The following is a 22,985-nucleotide window of genomic DNA, read 5'->3' as shown; positions in this document are numbered from 1 at the left end:
GGCTCCAGTATTGAGTGTTAGTGAGGATAAAATAATATCCCCAATCTTCACTGATTGTGGCCTATAGGTCAGGAAACTCAGAATCTAGTTGCAGAGAGTGGGGCTTAGTCTGAGATCACTAAGTTTAGTAATCAGCCTTGCGGGGATAATAGAGTGTTGAAGGCTGAACTGCAGTCAATGAGTAGGATTCTTACGTAGCTGTTCTTGGTGTCAAGGTGTTCTAGGGAGGAGTGAAGGGCAAGTGATATGGCATCTGACGTGGATCTGTTGGTCCGATAGGCAAATTGGAGTGGGTCAAGAGTAGTGGGGAGGCTGGACTTGATTAATACCATGACCAGCCTTTCAAAGAACTTTATGACCACCGAAGTTAGAGCCACTGGGCGGTTGTCATTGAGACATGCTGCATGAGCCTTCTTAGGTACAGGGATGATGATGGCCCTCTTGAAACAGGCAGGGACAGTGGCCTGCTGCAGGGAGAGGTTGAAGATGTCTGAGAAGACCCCTCTGCCAGTTGATCTGCGCATGCTCTGAGTGCACGGCCTGGTACTCCATCTGGTCCCATCGCTTTCCTTGGATTCACATGAAGGAAAACTGATCTGACCTCTGGTGCAGTGACTGTTAGGATAGATTTGTCAGGACTTGTCGGAATAGGCGTTACCATTCCGTTGAAATTCTACTCAAAGTGAGCATAGAAGACGTTGAGACGATCTGGGAGGGATATGTCTTCATCTGCTATCTTGCACTGTCTCTTTTTAGAACCTGTGATGTCATTCAGTCCTTGCCATAGTCGCTGGGTGTCTTTCTGGGTCCATAGTTTGGATCAGTATTGGTCTTTGGCTGTCTTAATGGCTCTGCGAAGGTCACACTTGGATTTCTTTTAATTGAGTGGGTCTCCTTTTCTGAAGGCCTCACCCCTGGTTTTTAGCAGGTTCTGTATATCCTGATTCATCCAGGGTTTCCTATTGGGGAACATCTGGGTTGACTTCCTCGGTATGCAGTTCTCCACACAATTGCTGATAAAGTCCCTGACAGTGATAGTGTACACGTCCAAGGTACCTGTGGACCGTTTGAACATCGCCCAATCAGCCGATTCCAGAAAGCACTGGAGTTGATCCTCTGCCTCCTCTGACCAGCACTCGACCTGTATCCGCGAAGGGGTCTCCTGCTTGAGCTTTTGCCTGTAGGCCAAGAGAAGAAACACAGCATTGTGGTCAGTGTTCCCAAAATGAGACTGGGGATGGAGTGGTAGGCATCTTTCACAGTGGTGTCACAGTGGTCTAAAATGTTCGAGCTGCTGGTGGGGCAGGTAATATTCTGGTGGTACTTGGGCAACACCTTCCTTAGATTGTGGCTTGATTGAAGTCACCAGTTACAATAAACAGGGCCTCGGGGTGTTCCATCTCCAGGGTGGTTAGTGGTGGAGTACAGCACATCCAGAGCTTCCTCAACCTTTGCTTCTGGGGTATGTACACAGCAGTTAGTATAGCAGTGGAAAACTCCCGTGGTAGATAGAAGGGGTGGCATTTGATAGTGTGGAATTCAAGATTAGGGGAGCAATGGATGTCCAGAGTTGCAATATCCATGCACCACAAGTTGTTAATTAAAAAGCAAACCCTTCCGCCCATTGTCTTACACGAGGACACTGTACGGTCCATATGATGGATAGAAAAGCCATCAGCCTGAAGTGCATAGTTGAAAATGGATGGGTTGAGCCAGGTTCCTGTGAAGCAGAGTGTGCAGCAGTCCATGCTGGAAGCTGAGCAGTGATCTGAGTTTGTCCATCTTGTTCTCCAGAGATTGTACATTTGCTAGCAGTAAGTTCAGAAGGGGCGGGGGCGGGGGGGTCTTGAAGCCGCGTAGTCTCAGTCTTATTTCTAGCTGGCCGGCACTCTTACCCCGCTTCCTCACAGGTTTCTTACATTTGAATGGTCCAGTGGTCTGGTGGAAAGGATTGTGACTGCTTCCAGTTAAGTGATCCTTCCTCAGATCCTGTGGAGCAGCTAGGTTGTAGTTTAGTGTATTTTTGCAGAGGGTCTGCTTAGGACCCAGTAATTTACTGTGTGTGTGTTTTTTTTAACTGGAGGGAGTTTGCTTCGGACCCAGTGGAGAAGTTCTTGGGTTTAGTTGCTGCCGATTTGCTGCTCCAGGTCCAGCCATGTATTTTGAGGAAGTGTTTGGGCTGCTCTCCAGATAAGTTTGATCAATTTCATGTCTTATGAGGCCGGAAACAATTTGTGTCGGTTCTCCTTCCTGGGGCAGGTCTCTCAGGTCCCTCTATTTTCTGATAGGCCCCAAGCATGGGGCTCACGTAGACTGCCTCATGCTGACCTGGCCTTCTTCTGGGGTGGTCGAATGGATCGGCCAGATTGGCCAGATAGTAAGGTTACACGAGGATATAGATGGATTAGTCGGACGGGCAGATCAGTGGCTAATGGAATTTAACATTGAAAAGTGTGAGATGATGTACTTGAAAGAATTAACAAGGCAAAAGAGTACTCAGTGAATGGCAGGACACCAGGAAACTCAGAAGAACACAGGGAATCTTGGGGTGTTTGCCCATTGATCTCTGAAGGCAGCAGGATAGTTAACAGTTAAGAAAGTAAATGGGACACTTGCCTTTATCAGTCGTGGCAGAGATTATAAGAGCAGGTCCTGTTGGAGCTGTACAAAACTGGAACAGCCACAGCTGGAATACTGTGTACAGTTCCGGTCACTGCACTGTAGGATTGATGTGATCACACTGGAGGGATGCAGAGGAGACTCAGCAGGATGTTGCCTGGGATGGGGCATTTCAGCTACGAAGAGAGGCTGGAGAAGGTGGATTTTTTTTTGGAGCAGAGAAGACTGAGAGGCGTATAAGATAATGATGGGCATGGGCAGGGTGGAAAGGAAGCAGTTGGTCCTCTAAGCTGATCAATAACAAGGGGGCATCATTTTAAAGTGAAGGGGGTTTAGAGGGGATTTCAGATTTTTTCACCCAGAGGGTGGTGGGGGTCTGGAATGTACTGCCTGGGAGGGCAGCTACAGCTGGGAACAGGAATTGAATGAGCACATCATAACATTCAATGCTATGGGCCAAGTTCTGGAAAGACCGACTCATGCAGATTTAGAGTAGATTTTTTGCAAGTGTAGACCTGATGAGGCTTTTCATGATTCATGTTCTGGATCATTTGTTGTGTTGCCATGGTCTTACCAGACCATAGGGCTGCTCTTATTAGAGAGGAGGTGATTAAACCAGAGGGTTACCAGACCTCAGGCAAGGGAAGAGGTTGAGAAGGACAGTCCTTCACAGTAACCTCAGACCCATTGAACCCATGCTGTTGGCATTACACTGCTCTGTAAACCAACAATCCAGCCAACTGAGCTTAACCGATTCCCTTTGGGTCATTAATGTAGGTTCAAAATCCATTTCAAAGAAGTGCCATTGGACTTGAAACATTAGCTCTGTTTCTCTCTCCACATCTGCCAGATCTGCTAAGTTTTTTCCAGTGTTTTCTGCCTTTATTTCAGATCTCCAGCACTGCAGCATTTTGCTTTTAAATTATAGCAAGTATTGTGGTTGAAAGATCAAATTGCAAAAGTCAACACGTAATTTAGATATGCTAAATAAACTGTGTAAGCATGAGATTAACTTTCCACATTCACATGATAATTCAAAATATATTGTTTTTTGGGGGAGTTATCCTTTACACCCATTTTACAGAAAAAGATATAATAAAGTAAAAATAGCAATTGAGCAAGTTCAAACACTCAACAAGTCAGGCAGTGTCTGTGCAGAGGGGTTGAGCTTTTGGGTGCAGACTGTGGATATTTTTAACTCCTTTAATAATGAATAGATCAGTGAAATCCTTCTATTATTGTGCCTGCAAGACCAGAGTTCTAAACAATTTTTGATGAAGGCTCCACACCCAAAATTAAAACCCTCCTCTCTCCAAATGTACTGGACTGTAGCCTGCCTCTTGTGCCCAGAGCATGTTGGAAGACATTCTTCTTCTTCTTCAGGTGGTAATAGTGTTGAGGCTATGACATCTGCCATGTCCATCTCATCCTCAGAGGTTTCTTTGATGCTAGGCGGAGGGGGAGAACCCATGGGTTTTGACAGTTCTGCTGGATGTTCTGCTCCTGCCCCATCTATGAGGTTACAACTTTCATGTGGTCAATGTGCTTGTTCAGACCACCTTTCCTACCCAAACTTTGTACGTCACAGGACCTGACCTCACGTCAACCATATCTCATACCCATGCAGGGCCATTCTCATGATTTTGACACCAAACCTTATTCCCTGACGTAAACTGTCGCTCTCATTTCATGGTGTCTTGTTTCCATTCCCTCCTTCCTAGGTCTAGGATTTAACCTGGTGCAGAATCTTTCCCCCCATTAGAAACTCTACTGGAGCTGTCCTTTAAGTTGTGTGATGGGTGGTCCTATAATCAAATAGGAACTGAGACAATTTGAGTGAATCTGTAGGCTGTTTCTTTAAGCCTGCCTTCAAAATTTGGATTGCTCTTTCCACCAGACAATTGGACAATGGATGGTAGGGAGCCTACTTGCTGAATTCGACCTGACCAGCGATGCGTGTCACATCCCTGTCCTCCTTAAGTAGTCCTAGCAGCAGGTTGTGTTCTGTTACCGTAAAGGTATTCGTGGAACTTTCTCACAACAACGCTTGGTATCATAGTGTGCCAATATCTTCAATGGTGATAGCTACTTTTTCACTTCCTTCAAGGCTATGTCTTAGCTACAAGACCATTTCTAAGGCTGCCCCCTTTTCAATAGCAGATGTAAGGGTTCCAGGATGGAGACCAGGTTGTATATGAACATTCTGTAATAATTCACCAATCTAAGGAAAGACCTAAGCTTTGGAACACACATTTTTCCCTTCTAAAGTAAAGAGCTGCCTTGGAGAAACATTTAAGGACGATGTGTAAGTTCTCTAAGTGCTCCATATTGGTCTTCCTTGTTATTAACATCCAGATAAATGGTGACCTGGGGTAGACCTTGTAAAATGTTCTCCATCGTCCATTGAAAAATGGCATAGGCTGGCAATACTCCAAATGGCAGTCTCGTGTATTGGTACAAACCCTTATGGAAATTCATTATAGCATATTACTGGGAATCATCATCTATCCACAATTGCAGGTACGCATGGCTCATGTCCAGCTTCGTGAAGGATAGCTCCCCAGCCAGCATTGTGTATAAATCCTCTGTGCAAGGCATTGGGTATTTACCCAGCTGTGAGAAGCGGTTTACCAGTTGTTAAAATCCCCTCAAAGGCGAACCAACTATTGGGCTGCGCAATCGGTATGTCTAGTGCTGCCCATTCCACAAACTGGACTGGTTTGATGATTCCTTTTCTTTACAGCCTCCTGATCTCTGCCTCCACTTTTGCACATAAGGGAAATAGCACTGGACGGCCTTGCAGAATTGTGGAATTGCTTCCTGGTCAACATGCATGGTGGCCTGGCTGCTTTGATAGTCCCTAGACCATGCTGAAAAAACCTCCAGGTATTTAATTAGGACTTCACTCAGGCAGCATTTACTATTTGAAAAATGTTGGGCCAATCAAGGTGAATCTTTCTCAGCCATTTGTGCTCCATCAGGCTTGGGCCTAAGCCTTTTACTACTGTAATGATTGGAAGGAGGGCCAAGTGGATTGCATTGAGTATGAGATCGCTGAGTGGATTGTAAACCTAGTCCAATCAGGGAGCCCTGGCTGACGGATATAAACAGGACTCTCAGGAATTCCCCTCATTCTTGGGACTGGCTCTAAGCTAGCTGGTCAAAGTGCACTTACTGTGCTCATAGACATCAAGGGTGACTTGGTGACAGGAAACCGACCTCCGTGGAATTGTTTCAACTACAATCAATGGTAACAGAACCAGCTGTTCCTGATACAAGACCGGAATTGAAGTTATACCTTTAATCTATAAAAGTTCCCCAGTAAAGGTTCTCATTCTAGCTGAGGTCTTATGCAAAGTCCAGAGTGAATTTTGTTAAAGACTTGTTCTGCAATCACTGGTATAGGTACGCTGGTATCAACGTCCATTAGAACCAGGTGACCATTTAACCAGATGCTGATGTTGATTACTTCGCAATATCCAAATGTGAACCCATTTAAATATTCCAAACCAGATGTAGATGCACTTTCCTGGAAACCGGACTATGAGGTCTCTTACTCAATTCAGTGGGACTCTTTTGCTGTTTTGAGTCCACATACCAGCAGTAACTACAATGGTTTGCTGGTCAGGATGCTGAAGAAAATGTTAACCATTTGGCCAAGGCTTGGCTTTGTTTGGGGTTTTGCTGTGGGCTGATCTAGAGTCCCTCTGTTCAGGATATGTCCTGAGTGAGGCTATGCATTTGCCTTCACTCAAGTGGTGTTCCCCAAGCTTGGGGGGGCCTTGCGAGGGTGTCCACTTCCATTGGCATACCTTGTAACTTATATACTCCACTTGCCAATTTTCTAACGACAAAGCCAGTTATACTGCCTGTTTGAAGTGAAAGGATAAGTCTTCGATAAAAGTTAAAATTTTTATTTGGAGTAAGGCAAATTTTAATGATATCAGAGAAGAACTTTCAAAAGTTGATTGGAGTAGACTTCGCAGGTGAAGGGATGTGTAACAAGTGAGAGGCTTTCAAAAGTGTGACAAAGAGTCTTCAGAGGCATAATGTTCCTGTTCAAGTGAAAGGTTCGGCTGGTAGGATTAGGGGACAATGGTTGAGCAAAGATATTGAAGTTCTAGTCAAGAATAAAAAAGAATCACATATTAGATACAGGCAACTGAGTTCAAATGAATTTTTTGAACAGTATAAAGAACGCAGGGGCATTCTTAAGAGTAAAATCAGGAAGGCAAAGCAGATATGTGAGATCACATTGGCAGATAAGGTTAAGGATAATCCAAAGGGATTCTACTAGTATATTAAGAGTAAGAGAGCAACTAGAGAGAGTAAGGCCCCTTAAAGATCAATGAGATCATCTTTGTGCTGAACCTCATGAGAGGGAAGAGATATTAAATGAATATTTTGTGCCAGTTTTTACTGTGGAGAAAGGAATGGAGGCCAGGGAAATAAATATGGATGTTTTAAAAACAGTTCACATTATAGAAGACGATATGCTGGAGGTCTGAGAAAATATAAAGGCCAATAAATCTCTGGGACCTAATCTAGTATATCCCAGGATGTTATGGGAAGTCAGGGAGGAACTTGCAGGGCCCCTTTCAGAAATTTTTGTATCATTTATAACTACGGGTGAGGTGCAGATGACTGGAGGATGGCTGATGTTGTACCTTTGTTTAAAAAGGGATAAGGAGAGGTCTGGAAAGTATCGATCTGTGACTCTGACTTCAGTGGCCGGTAAGTTATTGGAGGTGATTCTGAAAGAGAGGATTTATATGCAATTGGAGAAGCAAAGTATGACTAGGGATAGTCAGCATGGTTTTGTGTGAGGAAAATAATGTTTCACAAAACTTGATTGAATGTTTTGAGGAAATAACCAAAACAACTGATAACAGCAGAGCAGTAGAGATTGTTTACTTGGACCTTAGTACAGCCTTTGATAAGGTTCTGCATGGTAGTCTAATTAGCAAAGTTAGATCACATGGGATTCAGGGTGAGTTTGCCAATTGGATACAAAATTGGCTTTATGGCAGGAGACGTGGTGGTGGAGGGTTATTTTTCAGACTGGAGGCCTGTGATCAGCGATGTTCCACAGGGGTCAGTGCTGGGTCCACATTTGTTTGTCATTTATATAAATAATTTAGATAAGAATATAGAAGGCATGGTTAGTAAATTTGCAGATGACACCAAAATTGGTGGTATAGTGGACAGTGAAGAAGGTTCTAGATGTAGGTTTGCTCACTGAACTGGAAGGTTCATTTCCAGATGTTTCTTCACCATACAAGGTAACATGTTCAGTGAGCCTCCAAATAAAGCACTGGTGGTATAGCCTGCTTTCTATTTATATTTTTGGGTTTCCTTGGGTTAGTGATGTCATTTCCTGTGGTGGCATCATTTCCTGTTCTTTTTCTGAGGGGGTGGTAAATGGGATCCAAGTCTATGTGTTTGTTGACAACATTTAAATAGAAAGCAGGCTACCCCACCAGTGCTTCATTCGGAGGCGCACTGAAGATGTTACCTAGAATGATGACGAAACGTCTGGAAATGAACTTTCCAGCTCAGCGAGCAAACCTACATCTAGAACCTAAACCTGAGCTACAAATTTTCTCAAAACTCGCTAGTGAGGAAGGTTATCGAAGATCACAAAGAGATCTTGATCGATTCGGTTAATGGACTAAGTGGCAGATGGCATTTAATTTGAATAAATGCAAAATATTGCATTTTGGTAAAATAACAAAGGGCAGGACTTATACAACTACAAGTAGGGCATCAGGTAGTGTTGTAGGTTCCCCATGGGAGACTGGTTAGCAAGGTTAGATCTCATGGAATACAAGGAGAACTAGTCATTTGGATACAGAACTGGCTCAAAGGTAGAAGACAGAGAGTGGTGGTGGAGGGTTGCTTTTCAGACTGGAGGCCTGTCACCAGTGTGAACTACAAGGATTGGTGCTGGGCCTTGTACTTTTCGTCATTTATATAAATGATCTGGATGTGAGCAGAAGAGGTATTGTTAGTAAATTTGCAGATGACACCAAAATTGGAGGTGTAGTGGACAGCGAAGAGAGTTACCTCAGATTACAACGGGATCTTGATCAGATGGGCCAATGGGCTGAGGAGTGGCAGATGGAGTTTAATTTAGATAAATGCGAGGTGCTGCATTTTGGAAAAGCAAATCAGAGCAGGACTTATAGACTTCATGGTAAGGTCCTGAACAAAGAGACCATGGAGTGCAGGTTCATAGCTCCTTGAAAGTGGAGTCGCAGGTAGATAGGATAGTGAAGAAGGCGTTTGGTATGCTTTCCTTTATTGGTCACAGCATTGAGTATAGGAGTTGGGAGGTCATGTTGCGGCTCCACAGGACATTGGTCAGGCCACTTTTGGAATACTGCATGCAATTCTGGTCTCCTTCCTTTTGGAAGTATGTTGTAAACTTGAAAGGGTTCAGAAAAGATTTACAAGGATGTTGCCAGGGTTGGAAGATTTGAGCTATAGGGAGAGGTTGAACAGGCTGGGACTGTTTTCCCTGGTGCGTCAGAGGCTGAGGGATGACCTTATAGAGGTTTATAAAATCATGAGGAGCATGGATAGGATATATATTTCATGGATAGGGGAATCCAAAACTAGAAGGCATAGGAGAAAGATTTATAAGGGGAAGTATTTTCATGCAGAGGGTGGTACACGTATGGAATGAACTGCCAGAGGAAGTGATAGAGGCTGGTACAATTACAGCATTTAAAAGGCATCTGGATGGGTATATGAATAGGAAGGATTTAGAGGGATATGGGCCAAATGCTGGCAAATGGGACTAGATTAATTTAGGATATCTGGTTGGCATGAACATGTTGGACAGAAGAGTCCGTTTCCATGCTGTAAGGTAGATTCAAGGTTTGCTCATGACTAGGTATTTTTGTTCATTATCAAATTACGCAGACTATTCTATAACAGATAAAGTAGCCTAGTAACATTACACTTTATAATAAATATTGGATGCATACTTAATTATTCCTTTGCCAATTAAACTTACAAACCTGAGACAAAGTATCAGAGAAAAATAAAACTGTTTCCACATAATTTGGGCCTCCTTACTTTTATTAAGTGTGATTTACCTTTCAAATAAAAATGGTTATTAAAAGTGAAAGACTTGACACTAAGACGATTTAAAGGTACCATTCAAACTTGTGCATAGTTTATGTCACCTTGAAGAAGCTTTTCCCCTATGCTGGGCTTCAATATGTTGGAGGTGAGAAACCAGAGTCTTATGAAACCAGGCAGCTATCACTGTGTTTAAGATGTCGTTTGATGCTCTCACTGGCGTTTAAATTTCTCAACTCCACGTCATCACTAGTTGTTGTGTTTTCAGGGTCTTGTTCATTCTTTGTTTTGCTTTCTTGACTGTATGTTTCCATTTTTTGTTCAGATATAGTACTTTCTACTGAAGTGTGCATTTCCTCATTGGATAGATCCGTCACAAGTTGTGCAGCTTCATCAATGAGTTCTGTCATTGCCTCCTTTCTTTCAGGGACCAACAGCTCATGTCCACCATTGGCTAGCTCTTTCCGACACAACTCATTAGTTCCCTCCTCAATTTCAACACTTATTGATTCTCTCCCTTTGTTCTCATTCCCCCTGTACTGTGCTTGCTTTGCAAGGACATATTCTTCATCCTGTTCTTTTATTTCATCTCCTCGTTCTCCACTTATTTCATCCTTGGGACTATCAATATAATTCTCCTTGTTCATTTGCCTCTCACTGTCTGACAAACTCTTCTGCCGCATCACTACTTTTTTAAACAGTTGCTCCAACATTTCAAATGCTCCTTTTTCCTTCCCACCAGTGTTTTGTTCAGCACCACCCCCATTCTGTGTTTCTTCCCCATCTACGTGTACTTGCCCATCAGTTACAGTTTGCTGCTTTCTCATGTTTAAATTTGAATTTGTCTCACTTCTGTCTTTATTGTCCTTTTGTGTTAGACTTTCTCTTGCATTTACTTCTTCTTTAATACCCTGTTCCTCTCTTGTTCTGCTGTCCTCTCTTTCATTTACCTGATTCACAGATAAATGTAGCCCATGGTCAATTTCTTCATTCTTTACAAGATGTTCATTGTCTAGTTCTTTCTCATCTCTTTGACTCTGAGCTTCATATGCAAATTGCTTTCTTTCACCACCTTCCACCCCATTACTCAAAAATCCTTCATTGGATATTTCCTCTTTTGTTCTATCCTCATTTCCCTCACTTTTCTCTTCATTAATTTTCCCTTTGTGTACTGCTTCCTCTGAAGTAACTTCACTTACCTCCACTATTAACTTGTTCTGTTCTTTCTCTTTGCAGTCGTTGCTGTCCTGATATTCTGGGTCCTTTTCTTTACTCAGCAACTCCAACTGTTCTAAAGTTTCACTTCTATAGCCTTCCAGAACTTTCTCACTATCCTGAACGAGATCATTGGATTCTTTCACATGTGTATCATCTGCACCCTGTTGTGTGAATATGTTCATAATTCCCTCTTGATCATTTCCATTGGAGATGTCTTCAATAATTTTCATACTTTGCTGTTTGTTGGATTTGGTTTCAAAGTCATCATCAACTAAGAGTTTGAACTCTATATCTTGAAGGGTTACTGCTGAGCCCTGAAGTTTCTCCACACAGTGTTTCCTCATTTTGTCCGATTTAAACTCCATTTTCTTTGCATCCTTATGTTGGAGGTTACTCTGAATATTTTTATCTGTATTCTCTATGGCAACAATTTCAGTGCCCTGTTGAAAAATAAAAAATAGTTATAGTAGATATTAGGTATACCAGTTACAGTCATATTAAATTTAAATGTGCAATGTTGTTATGAACCAAACCAGACCCCCTCAAAATATATTAAGAAGATTAGCTTAGATTGCCTACAGTGTGGAAACAGGCCCTTTGACCCAACAAGTCCACACTGACCCTCCGAAGAGTTACCCACCCAGACGCATTTCCCTCTGACAAATGCACCTAACGCTATGGGCAATTTAGCACACCCAATTCACCTGACCTGCACATCTTTGGACTATGGGGGAACACCGGACCACCGGGAGGAAACCCACGCAGACATGGGGAGAAGGTAGCCTAGACCCTAACTTTTTTCTTATTTTAAAGGTAAGTGTGAGATGTTGTGTTGGGGATGCAATTTGATTGGTCAAACTACTTGAAGTTAAGCAAAACACAATTTATTCAAACACTATAGTTAAAATAGAACAAAAGAAAGGAACTTGGAATAGCTTAACTTGATTGGCAAACTTAACAGAATAATAAGATTATTTTATTACTAAACAGTAATTGTTCTGATATAGTAACATCCGATAAACACACCTTTGGCAAATGGCAAATTCAGAAAACAGAATTGTCTCACAAGCAACTAAAACATCCAGAGAAAACTCAGCAAGAGAATGTAACAGCGAAGAGAGATCCGCCTTCCAACCCTCCTGAGACCCAGCAACAACTGCTGCTAAAAGAAAACCTAAAATTTCTGGTTCTGTGAGAGCTCAACCCCACCCATTCAGGCTGGTTCTACTGTTCCAACTTTTTAAAAATAAAACAAGGCCTCCTGTTTATTCTAGTGGTTTTCGTAAACTACTATGTACCTCTGCTTTAAAACCTCTCCAAAAAAAAGGACAAAATAACCTGTTAAAGCCACAGCATCATCACAATATTGATGGCCAATTTCACATAACTAACATTTGTTTCTGACTGTACAAATGATCACCTACTGTCCAGTTCAGGTACCTGTCCCTATTTGGTAGCAAGTAGGTGGGTGATGAGAAGGGTCAAGCCACAGACAGTACATTCCCTCAGAGCAATACTGAAGAGCACTTTTCTCATAATAAGAAGCAGGTTAGTTTAGTTGGCTAGATTGCAAGCACACAGTTCAGAATAATGGCAACAACAGAGGCTCAGTTCCTGTTCTGGCCAAGATAGACTTGGATTCTGCCTCATTGCCTTCAGACTAAAAGGCAATGGCAAACTAACAAGAAGAAAAAAAATCCAAAGGAAACATGGCAGGATGAGGCATCACAAGACTTTGAACCAAGGACATGTCATTGGCCATTTTTCCCCTACAGTTTAGGTCATTGCAATACAAGAGAACAGCTATGGCGACACAGCCCCCAAACTGGCATGTGGGAAGTAGTGTGGGAACCAGCAAAAAGAAAAACCTATTAGAACTTGTCTCCACTAATCATGGATTCCTGAAGAAGGGCTTCTCCTGCTCCTTGGATGCTGCCTGACCTGCTGTGCTTTTCCAGCAATCATGTCATAGATGCATCTTTACATGACACTACAGGCAGGAGTGACTAACTCATTCTGTATGAAGGTGAAATCCCATCTTCACGCTAAGCATACCTGAATGGTGTTGTGTCCCCAAAGGAAAAATTGGGTGAGTAGTAGGGGAAGAAAAAGTAAAAGACATTTTGGTTACATCCAGAAGTTCCAAGAGTGATGATTCCATTACCAAGTGCAATTTCCCTTAGACCCCAGGCACAGCATAAATCAAACCTTTGTTTTAATTACTCTTACGTGGCTCTCCTGTCTCTCCTCCAGCTGCTCCTGCATGCAAGTAATCTTTTGCTGCAATAAGTGCTTGGCAACTTTCTCTGTCTCCAGTTCCTGTTGATGCAATTAAGAAAACAACAATTATTCAACAACTTTCATGTCAAACTATTTCCATTTTTATTTACTGCTTCTTTGTCCTCAGAAGTGGAGGGATGACACTGCTTGAAAAGGAATTGTTTTTGTTCGTTTTTGTATTCAACACTTCCAGGTGACACACAAGCGTAAAGTTAGTTCTATACTGTCCCAACAATGGGCATTAACACCTACTTTCCGCAGTGCACCCTTATTCCTCCAGTGACAGGAGTCACTATTTTAATTTGTCTTATGTGTGATGTCAGTGCTGAACTGGTAAGGCCATTGGAGTGCTAATAAAGAACGTAGGACTATATGAAGTAGGAGCAGTAGGCCATTCAGCCCAATGTATCTGCTCTGCCATTCAATGAGATCATGGCTGATCCGACAATCCTCAACTCCACTTTCCTGTCTTATCCTTGTGACCCTTGATTCCTTTATTGATTAAAAATCTATACTTAATGACCCAGCTTCAACAGTCCTCCTCAGTAAAGAAGTCCACAAATTTACTCCCCTCTGAGAGAAAAAAATTCCACGTCATCTCTGTCTTAAATACACAATTTTTTGTTGTGAGATTATGCCATCTGGTCCTAGATTCTCCCACAAGGGGAAAACAACCTTTCTGCAAGTTGTCTCTCATTTTTCTAAATTCCAATGAGGACAGGCCCAATCTACTAAACATCTCCTCATAAGAGAGTCCCTCTGTACTTAGTATCTGGTATCAACTGAGTGAACTGCCTCAGGACTGCCTGCAATGCCAGTATATCTTTTCTTAGATAAGGGACGCAAAACTGTTCACAGATTCCAGCTGTAGACCAACCAGTGCCTTGCATAGTTATAGCAAAACCTCCCTTTTTTTCCCCATTCATTCCATTTGCCTTCCTTCGTACCCACTGAACTTGGATGCTAGCTTTTTGTGATTCATGGATGAGGTCTTCCAAATCCTTCTGTTCTGTAACTTTCTGCAGATTTCCTCCATTTGAATAATATTCAGCTCCTCTATTATTCCTGTCAAAGTGCATAGCCTCACATTTCCCCACATTTGTTTTCATCTGCTAAGTTTTTGCCCACTCCATTAACCTGTCTATATTCCCTATGCAGAGTCTTTATGTCAGCCTCACCACTTGCCTTCCCATCTATTTTGTGTCATCTGCTATCTTGGCTACAGTACAATCACTTTCCTCATCCAAGTCATTAATATATATTGTAAATAATTGTGGCCCCAGCATTAATCTCTGTGGCACAGTTAGTTACAGTTTGCCAAGATGAAAATGCATTCCCTCCACACCCTTGTCCAAACTCGGTCATTAATTAGTTAGCTAATCCTTGATCCACGCTAATGTACCACCTCCACCGCCATGGGCTCTTATCTTATAAAGTAGCCAGATATGTGGCACTTTATCAAAAGCCTTCTGAGAATCCAAATATATCACATTTACTGTTTCACCTTTATTTATTCTGCTTGTTACCGCCTCAAAAGAATTCTAGTAAATTTGTCAGGCATGGCTTCCCCTTCATGAAGCTATGCTAACTCTCCTTAATCTCCATGTCTTTGTAAATGCTCTATTATTATATCCTTCATCACAGACTCTAGCATTTTCCCAATAACAGACATTAAGCTAACTGTCCTACAGTTATCTTTTTTTCATGTCTCCTTCCCTTTTCAAATAAAGGTGTTACGTTGGCAGTTTTCTAATCCTCTCGCATTTCTCCAGAATCTAAGGATTCTGACTATCCCAATATAGAAGATGATTAAAACGTTATCCATGATTACATACATAAGACACAGGAGCAAGAATAGGCCATTCAGCCCTTCAAGGCTGCTCTGTCACTCATTGAGATCATGACTAATTTTCTGCTTCAACACCACTTTCCTGGACTTTCCTTGTATCCCTTGATGTTGTTAATATATAGAAATCTATCAATCTCAGTCTGGAACATAATCAATGACTGAGCCTCTACAATCCTGTAGGACAGCAAATTCGAAAGATCCACCACAATCTCTCCTCAGTCTGAGAGGCTGGGTCATTTGGATCTAGAGCCCTTCTCACCAACATAGGAACATAGAAAATAGGAGCCAGGCTGTCCTTCAAGCCTGCTCTGCCATTCATTATACCAACTGCCCAGCCTAATAGGCTGTTCTTGCTTTTCCTCCATATCCTTTGATCCCCTTAGCCCCAAGTGCTACATCCATCTCCTTCTTGAAATCATACAATGGTTCGGCCTCGACTGCTTTCTATGGTAGTGAATTCCACAGGCTTACCACTTTCTGGGTGAAGAACTTTCTCACCTCAGTCCTAAATGGTTTACCCTGTATCCTTAGACTGTTATGGACTTACCCTAGATTTGTTACTAGGGAAAGTATCTTTCTCGCATCTGCTCTGTTGATCCTCGTAAAGGAAGAATGGGACAGGATTTCCAGCTTTCCATAATAAACAGCATTTTAATTATGGTTATTGTCTTGAAGACATATTGACTCTATGGAGCTCCTTTCAATTGCAAGTAAAATTGAAAATTAAGATACAAATTATATTACCTTGTGTATTTGTGTGTGTTTCCTCTGAAGTTCTGCCAGCTCCTCCTCTGTGCTCTCTAGAATGTCCCTCAGTCGCTCCACCTCATACACAAGTAAAGTCTTCTCAGTTTCCAAAAGATCAATTGACTGAACTGCATCCATGTACTTGGCTTCAAGGTCTCCATGGATGTTCTAAACAAAAATCAATAAAACAACTGCATTCTTTCATGAGGTTTACATTTTTTTTATTCATTTGACGGATTTGGCTTTGCTGGCTGGGCCAGCACTTCTTGTCTGTTCCTAATTGACCTCGAGAGGATGTTGGTGAGCAACCTTCTTGAACTGCTGAAGTCCATGTGGTGCAGGTACGTCTGCAGTGCTATGAGGGAGAGAGTTTAAGATTTTGATCGAGTGACATTGAAGGAACAACAATATATTTCCAAATCAGGATAGTTAATATCTGTGTATCTTGTAGATGGTACACACTGCTGTTGCTGAGCATCAGTGGTGTAGGGGGCAAATGTTTGTGGAGATGGTGCCAATCAAAGTGGGCTGCTCTATCTTGGATGCTGCCAAGCTTCTTGAATGCTGTTGGAGCTGCACTCATCCAGCAAGTGGGGAGTACTCCATCACACATCTGACTTGTGTCTTGTCGATGTTTTTTAATAGAATTCCCACAGTGTGGAAACATATCATTTGGTCCAACATGTCCACACCAACCCTCTGAAGAACAATCCCCTACCCTATCTCTATAACCCTGCATTTCCCACGGCTAATATATCTAACCCACACATCCCTGAATACTATGGGCAGTCTAGCATAGCCAATCCACCTAATTTGCACATCTTTGGATGATGAACAGGCACTGAAGACACAAAAGGTGAGTTAGTTGCTGCAGGAGCTCTAGCCTCTGACATGCTCTGGTCAATGGTAACAGTCAGGATGTTGATAGTGGGGGATTTAGTGATAGTATCAAAACTTGATCATAAAGGGACAGGGATAAATTTTCTCTTATTCAAGATGGTCATTGCTTGGCACTTGTGTGTTGTGAATGTTGCTTGTCATTTATCAGTCCAAGAATGGATATTGGATATGGACTGCTTCAGCACGTGAGAGGTCACAAATGGTGCCGGACATTGCGCAATCAATCAACGAATATCCCAACTTCTGACCTTATGATGGAGGGAAGGTCATTGTTGGAGCAGCTGAAGATGTTTGGAGCAAAGGCGTACACTGAGGATCTTAAAGGCTCTTGTGGTGCAGTGGTAGTATTCCTACCTCTATAGCAGGAGGCCCAGGTTGAAATCTCACTGCTTCAGAGGTGTGTAATAACATTTTTGAACAGTTTGATTAGAAAATATCTTAAAATAGGCCATTGTAGAATTCATGGAATTCTAAGAGTCAAAACTTTGAAGATCTCAAAGGGCTCTTGTGGTGTGCTGGTAGTGGTAACATCTTTGAACAGGTTGATTTGAAAATATCTACCCTGAGGAACTCCAGAAGAGATGCCCTGGAGCTGAGATGACTGACTTCCAACAACTGTAACCATCTTCCTTTGTGGCAGGTATTTCTCCAAACAGTGGACATATTACCTCTTAATACCCATTTACTCCACAGTTTTGCTTGGGCTTCTGATATCATACTCAGTCAAATGTGGCCTTGATATCAATTGCAGTCCCTTTCACCTTATCCCTGGAATTCAGCTCTTTTGTCCATGTTTGAACCAAGGCTATAATGAAGTCATGAGCTGTGTGGTCCTGGCAGAACTCAAACTGTCTATCAGTGAGCAGATTATTGTTAAGCATCCCATTCCATCCACTTTACTGATGATCAAAAGTATAATGATAGGGTGGTAATTGGCTGGATTGGATTCTTTCCTACTTTTGCGCAATTTTCCACATTGCTAAATAGGTGCCAATGTCGTAAATGTATTGAAATAGCTAGGGGCCTGGTAAACTTTGTAGCATGTCTTCAGTGTCGGGGCCCAGAGCCTTATCCAGTGCCATTTACTGATATCAAGTGGAGTGAATTGAGTTGGCTGAAGATTGCCATCTGTGCTGCTGGGAATCTCTGGAGGAAGATGAGATGGATTATCCACTTAGCATTTCTAGCTGAAAAATGCCACAAATGCTTCAGCCTTCTATTTTGCACTAAAGTGCTGGGCTCCCTTATCATTTAGGATGAGGAGATTTGTGGAACTACCTCCTTCAGTGAGATGTTTAGTTATCCACCACAATTCACAAATAGGCAGGACCGCAGAGCTTAGATCTGAACCATTGGTTGTTGAATCGCTTAGCTTGATCAATTGCAGCTTCTACTGTTCGGCACACAAGTAGTTATTTTTAGGTATACTTGGTGCCGTTCTCTTGCTCCCTTGAATCAGGGTTGATCCCTTGGCTTGATGGTCATAGCAGAATGGGGGAACATGTTGGGTCATGAGGTTGCAGATCGTGTTGCAGTCCAATTCTGCTGCTGCCCCACAGCACCTCATGGATGCTCAGTCTTTAGTTGCTTGATCTATTTGAAATCTACCCCATTTAGCATGGTGGTATTGCCGCACAACATGATGGACGGTATTCTCAATGTGAAGTTGAAACATTTTCTTCATAAGGACTGTCCGGTTGAGCTAAGTGTAAGATGAAAAGCTTTAGGAACCTGTCTCTCTTTTCAGTAAAATCCAAATAACAAGGAAATGGATAACATTGAATTCAGTAAATTTGTTGAAATAAGTTTTAGGAATGTGGGACAAGTGGACACAAATTCAGAATTTTGGAAATCCCTGAAGTGCATCACTGTACCCAAGAACATGCATGGATTTCAACCCTGCACATATTACTCATGTAGAAATCAATCTGATGTTTTGCCTAAACACGTGCACGTATGGGCGCTTCACTTATTTCAATGAAGTTAAATGCCTCAGTGGACTCTCACAGAGTAACACGTCTGCTAAAGCTTCCTAGAAAGCTCAATAGTGCCAGCTAACTGCCCTTTAAAAGAAAGCTAAAGAAATATCTGGCTAAGGACTGAATTAAAACTTGTCTGTCACTATTTAAGTGTTACTGAAGGGTATCAGAAATGGATTACCATTGACCAGAAACTTAACAGGACTCATCACATATATAAAACAAAGAACTGAGAATGCTGGAGATCTGAAACAAAAACTGGAATTGCTGGAGATAGTCAGCAGGTCTGGCACTATCTGTGGGATGAAAGCAGAGTTAGGTGGCTGAAGAAGAGTCACTGGACTCAAAACATTAACTCTGCTTTCTTACCACAGATGCTGCTAGACCTGCTGAGTTTCTCCACAATTTCTGTTTTTGCCATATAAATACTGTGGCTATGAGAGCAGGTCGGAGGCTAGGAATCTTGCAGCAAGTAACTCACCTCCTAACTCCCCAAAGCCTGTCCACCAGCGACAACGCACAAGTAAAGAGTATGATGGAATACTCTCATTTGCCTGGACGAGTACAGCTCCACCAACACTCAAGAAGCTTGACACCATCCAAGACAAAGCAGCGCATTTGATTGGCACCACATCCACAAACATTTACTCCCCCCGCTACTGATGCACGTAGCAGCAGTGTGTACTATCTACAAGATACACTGCAGAAATTCACCAAGACTTTGCAGACAGCACCTTCCAAACCCACAATCACCACCATCTAGAAGGACAAGAAAAGCAGATACATGGGAACACCACCACCGGTAAGTTCCTCTCCAAACCACTCACCATCCTGACATGAAAATATATTACCGTTCCTTCACTGTTGCTGAGTGAAAATCCTGGAATTCCCACTTGGACGGTATTGTGCACGAAATCACACCAAGTGGATTATAGTAGTTCAAGAAGATAGTTCACTGTCATCTTCTCAAGAGCAACTAGGACTCAGCCAGCAATGCCCACATCTCATGATCAAAAAAAAGTTCTGTGTGGAATAGCAATGGTCATAGATGAAGCATTTAGACTGCAATAATAAAACTACCAGCTGGACTTTTCACTCAAGTATCTTCAAGGACCAAGAAGAAATTATAGAGAGTGTAATATTTGTGGAAATTATCTAACGGTTGGTCAATTTTCGTAATTAAGTCACAATAGCATAAATGTCCTTTGGAGGAATGGAAAGCTTAATGTCCTTCTCAAATCTAATATTTTCTTCATTCTTTAATAATTTCAGCCATGCATTATAGCAATTACAATCAACAGATGTGTTCACTTTTCTTACAGAACTGACAGAACTATAGAACAAGGCATTAAAAATAGATTTGCATAGGACAGACAGCCTACAGTTTGTAATTAAATGGTCACATTAGTGTCCCATGTGATTCTCAAGGACTCCAGTAACTTGTAATAACAGGATAGTTTGTAGGAGAAAGTGAGGACTGCAGATGCTGTAGATCAGAGTTAAAAAGCGTGGCACTGGAAAAGCACAGCAGGTCAGGCAACATCTGAAGAGCAGGAGAGTCGACATTTCGGGCATAAGTTTGTTGCCCAAACTCAAACTTTATGATATCTGAGTTTTTTTTCTGAATGACAGGAACTGAAATTAATCACCTAGTATCCGTTACTGAATCCCAGGATACCCAATACTCTTGAAAGACCTCAAATAGTAATACCCCTACCAGATTAGCCGCTTGTTTTTCCAATCACTTGTCAACTTATGAAATAAATAAAGAAACAAATTACTGTATGCTTATTCAAGATCACATCTTATGTGACCAAGGCATTTTTCAAATCCATTCATTCATATTTAGGCTTTCTCCTAATCATTCACTTCAATTGACACAATAACTCTTTCCCTAAAGTCTCCATTTTGTTCCAATCCACAGAATTTGTGATGAGAAGGACAATGATATCAAAATAAGATTAATCCTTCTTTCATTTATCCAGAGTTTCTATAGAGGTTACAGCTGAAGGTCAAGAAAACCCTGCAGAAATGTTATTTTGTTGTGTTTAACTATGTGACAAGTTGTGCTGCATCTTTTACAAAGTTGCTAGGCCACAGCAGCCTAGTGACACAGAGTGCGGAACTATTCCTGCAAATCCAGACAAAGTATGTTTACAATCTGTGTTGGGGCATGAAGAGACAGTGCGAAGATGAAGCTCTGCCACAGCAGGGACATCAACCTGAGCTTCACTCCAAGGCCCTAAGGCATTGCACAAATTTGTGGGAAGAGAGTTGGTGACTTAAAACATTTTAAGGACATATGAAAGCAAAGGCACATTTGTTCAAGGAGCAATTATATATATTCTAGAAGTTGCTGCCTCTTTATAGTATTTGACTCACGAGCATCTTTCCCTTGCAATATTTACAAGTACACCAGGTAATAAATACTTCAAAGAGATACAAGGCTATGGGGAAAGAGCAGGGGAGTGCAATTTATCAGAAAGCTCTGCTAAAGAGTTGATATAAGCACAATAATTTCCTTCAGTGCTGTAACATTCTGTGTTCCTGACTTCAACATGTTTGTTCCCCCTCAATCCATTATGGCTTGGCTTTGAAAGGCTTCTAAGCCTCACTGAGTGAGGGAATTGAATTGGCACACAACTGAAATGGCAATTCATTGACAGACCAGAGTCATTTCTGCAGATTATGCAACCAGCTTCCTCATACTTTCCTTGTTAACTCCTAATGATTGAAATGGATCTACTCTTTGAGCTGGACTTTAACCTAAGTTCAACTCAGAACAAAGGTCAGTGAATACCCCTCCTTGCTGATAAGGTCTTGATCACATGTTTGGTCAATGTCTGTTATCTGTAGCTTTGAAACTCTTTGAGAGAAAGAGAAGTGGGTGGTTCAACAACATAACTAGATAGCTAGCTAAAAATATTGCAGCTACATTTCTATCCAACCCATGATAATCATCAATTTAATTCACTAAAATAAAACAATAAAATCATAGAATCTTATTGCACCACAGAGGTCAGTGGTTTTGTCACAACTATGCCAGCTCTTTGAATGGACCACACACCCTAGCTTTTTTCCTTACCCTACAAAGGAGAAATCTGGCACAAATTATTCAAAATTTTGAATTTTCCTTTTATTGCAAATCCATTTTCTTTTCAGAGTTGTTTTCTTTATAATAACAAAAACGTGCAGTCAACGAAATTCCAATCACAGTCGTCTTTCTGTCATTTAATATCAATCTGTACATAGATTATTGAGCAAGTGGGAGTTATTTAGGTTCACATTAAGGTACACTTTCAGAGCCAATTATTTCAGAGAACTCAATGATCAACAGAAAGACAGCTATTAGAAATGATAATTGGATAGACTGTAATCAAATGATTTTCCCAACTTCTCAGCAGAGACAAGGAAGTTAGTTATCTCTTTCAGCTGAATTTTAAATTCAGACCTGACAGACAATAAGGAAGGAGACAATACCAATGCTGTGTCTGGTCATCCTTCCCTGGCATTCAACAGCTGTGTCTTGTTGGTAGCATTTTTGCATCTGCGTCAGATTGGTGGGAACTCAAACCCTGCTCCAGAGACGTCAGCACATAATCCAGGCCAACTGAGGGAGTGCTACACTTTTAACAGTGCTGTCTTTTGGATGAGACTCAAAACTGAAGGACTGCCTGCCTTTTCAGTTGAATACAAAAGATCCCTATGTAATGAAACACAACAGAGTTCACCTTGGCTAATATATATCCCTCAATCACATAATCACTAGAAAAGAAAACCTAGAAGTAAAAGTCGACTGATAACCATGAAACCATTGTGAATTGTCAGAAAAATCCATCTGGTTCACTAATGTCCTTTAGGGAAGGAAATCTGCCATCCTTACCTGGTCTGGCCTATATCTGACTCCAGAGCCACAGCAATGTGGTTGACTCTCAACTGCCCCCTGAAATGGCCGAGCAAGCCACTCAGTTGTATGAATTGCTAGAAAGTTATAATAAAGAAGTGAAACCCGACAGACCACCTGGCATCGACTTTGGAACAGGAAAAGACAATGGCAAAAACACAAACAGTCCTGTCGAGCATGCAGAGTCCTCCTTACCAACATCAGGGGGCTAGTGCTGAAATTGGGAGAGCTGTTTCACAGACTAGTCAAGCAACAGCCTGATATAGTCATTCTTACCGAATCATACCTTACAGATAACTCCCCAGACACCATTACCATCCCTGTCCCACTGGCAGGACAGACCCAGCTGAGGTGGCAGCACAGCGGTATACAATCAGGAGGGAGTTGCCCTGGGAGTCTT

The 22,985-nt window shown here is 41.9% G+C and overlaps 1 protein-coding gene across 3 annotated transcripts in view; it reads right to left on the bottom strand.

The window, feature by feature from the left end:
- Positions 1-9,683: 9,683 nt before the first annotated feature.
- LOC132805770 (leucine-rich repeat flightless-interacting protein 1-like) overlaps positions 9,684-22,985 on the bottom strand; it is a 44,425-nt gene continuing 31,123 nt past the window's right edge. For 2 of the 3 annotated variants that reach the window (XM_060821013.1, XM_060821015.1), the window contains 3 exons: positions 15,800-15,970; positions 13,135-13,245; positions 9,684-11,366 (listed from right to left, as the gene is read on the bottom strand). In XM_060821013.1, the coding sequence (XP_060676996.1) occupies positions 9,873-11,366; positions 13,135-13,245; positions 15,800-15,970 (1,776 nt within the window). In that variant the 3' untranslated portion in view covers positions 9,684-9,872. The remainder of the gene's footprint in view (positions 11,367-13,134; positions 13,246-15,799; positions 15,971-22,985) is intronic. The other variant, XM_060821014.1, reaches the window with a different exon arrangement.

The sequence above is a fragment of the Hemiscyllium ocellatum genome, chromosome X (genome assembly GCF_020745735.1).
Source record: "Hemiscyllium ocellatum isolate sHemOce1 chromosome X, sHemOce1.pat.X.cur, whole genome shotgun sequence".
Taxonomy (NCBI): Eukaryota; Metazoa; Chordata; class Chondrichthyes; order Orectolobiformes; family Hemiscylliidae; genus Hemiscyllium; species Hemiscyllium ocellatum.
This window is presented reverse-complemented; position numbering and strand designations above follow the sequence as displayed.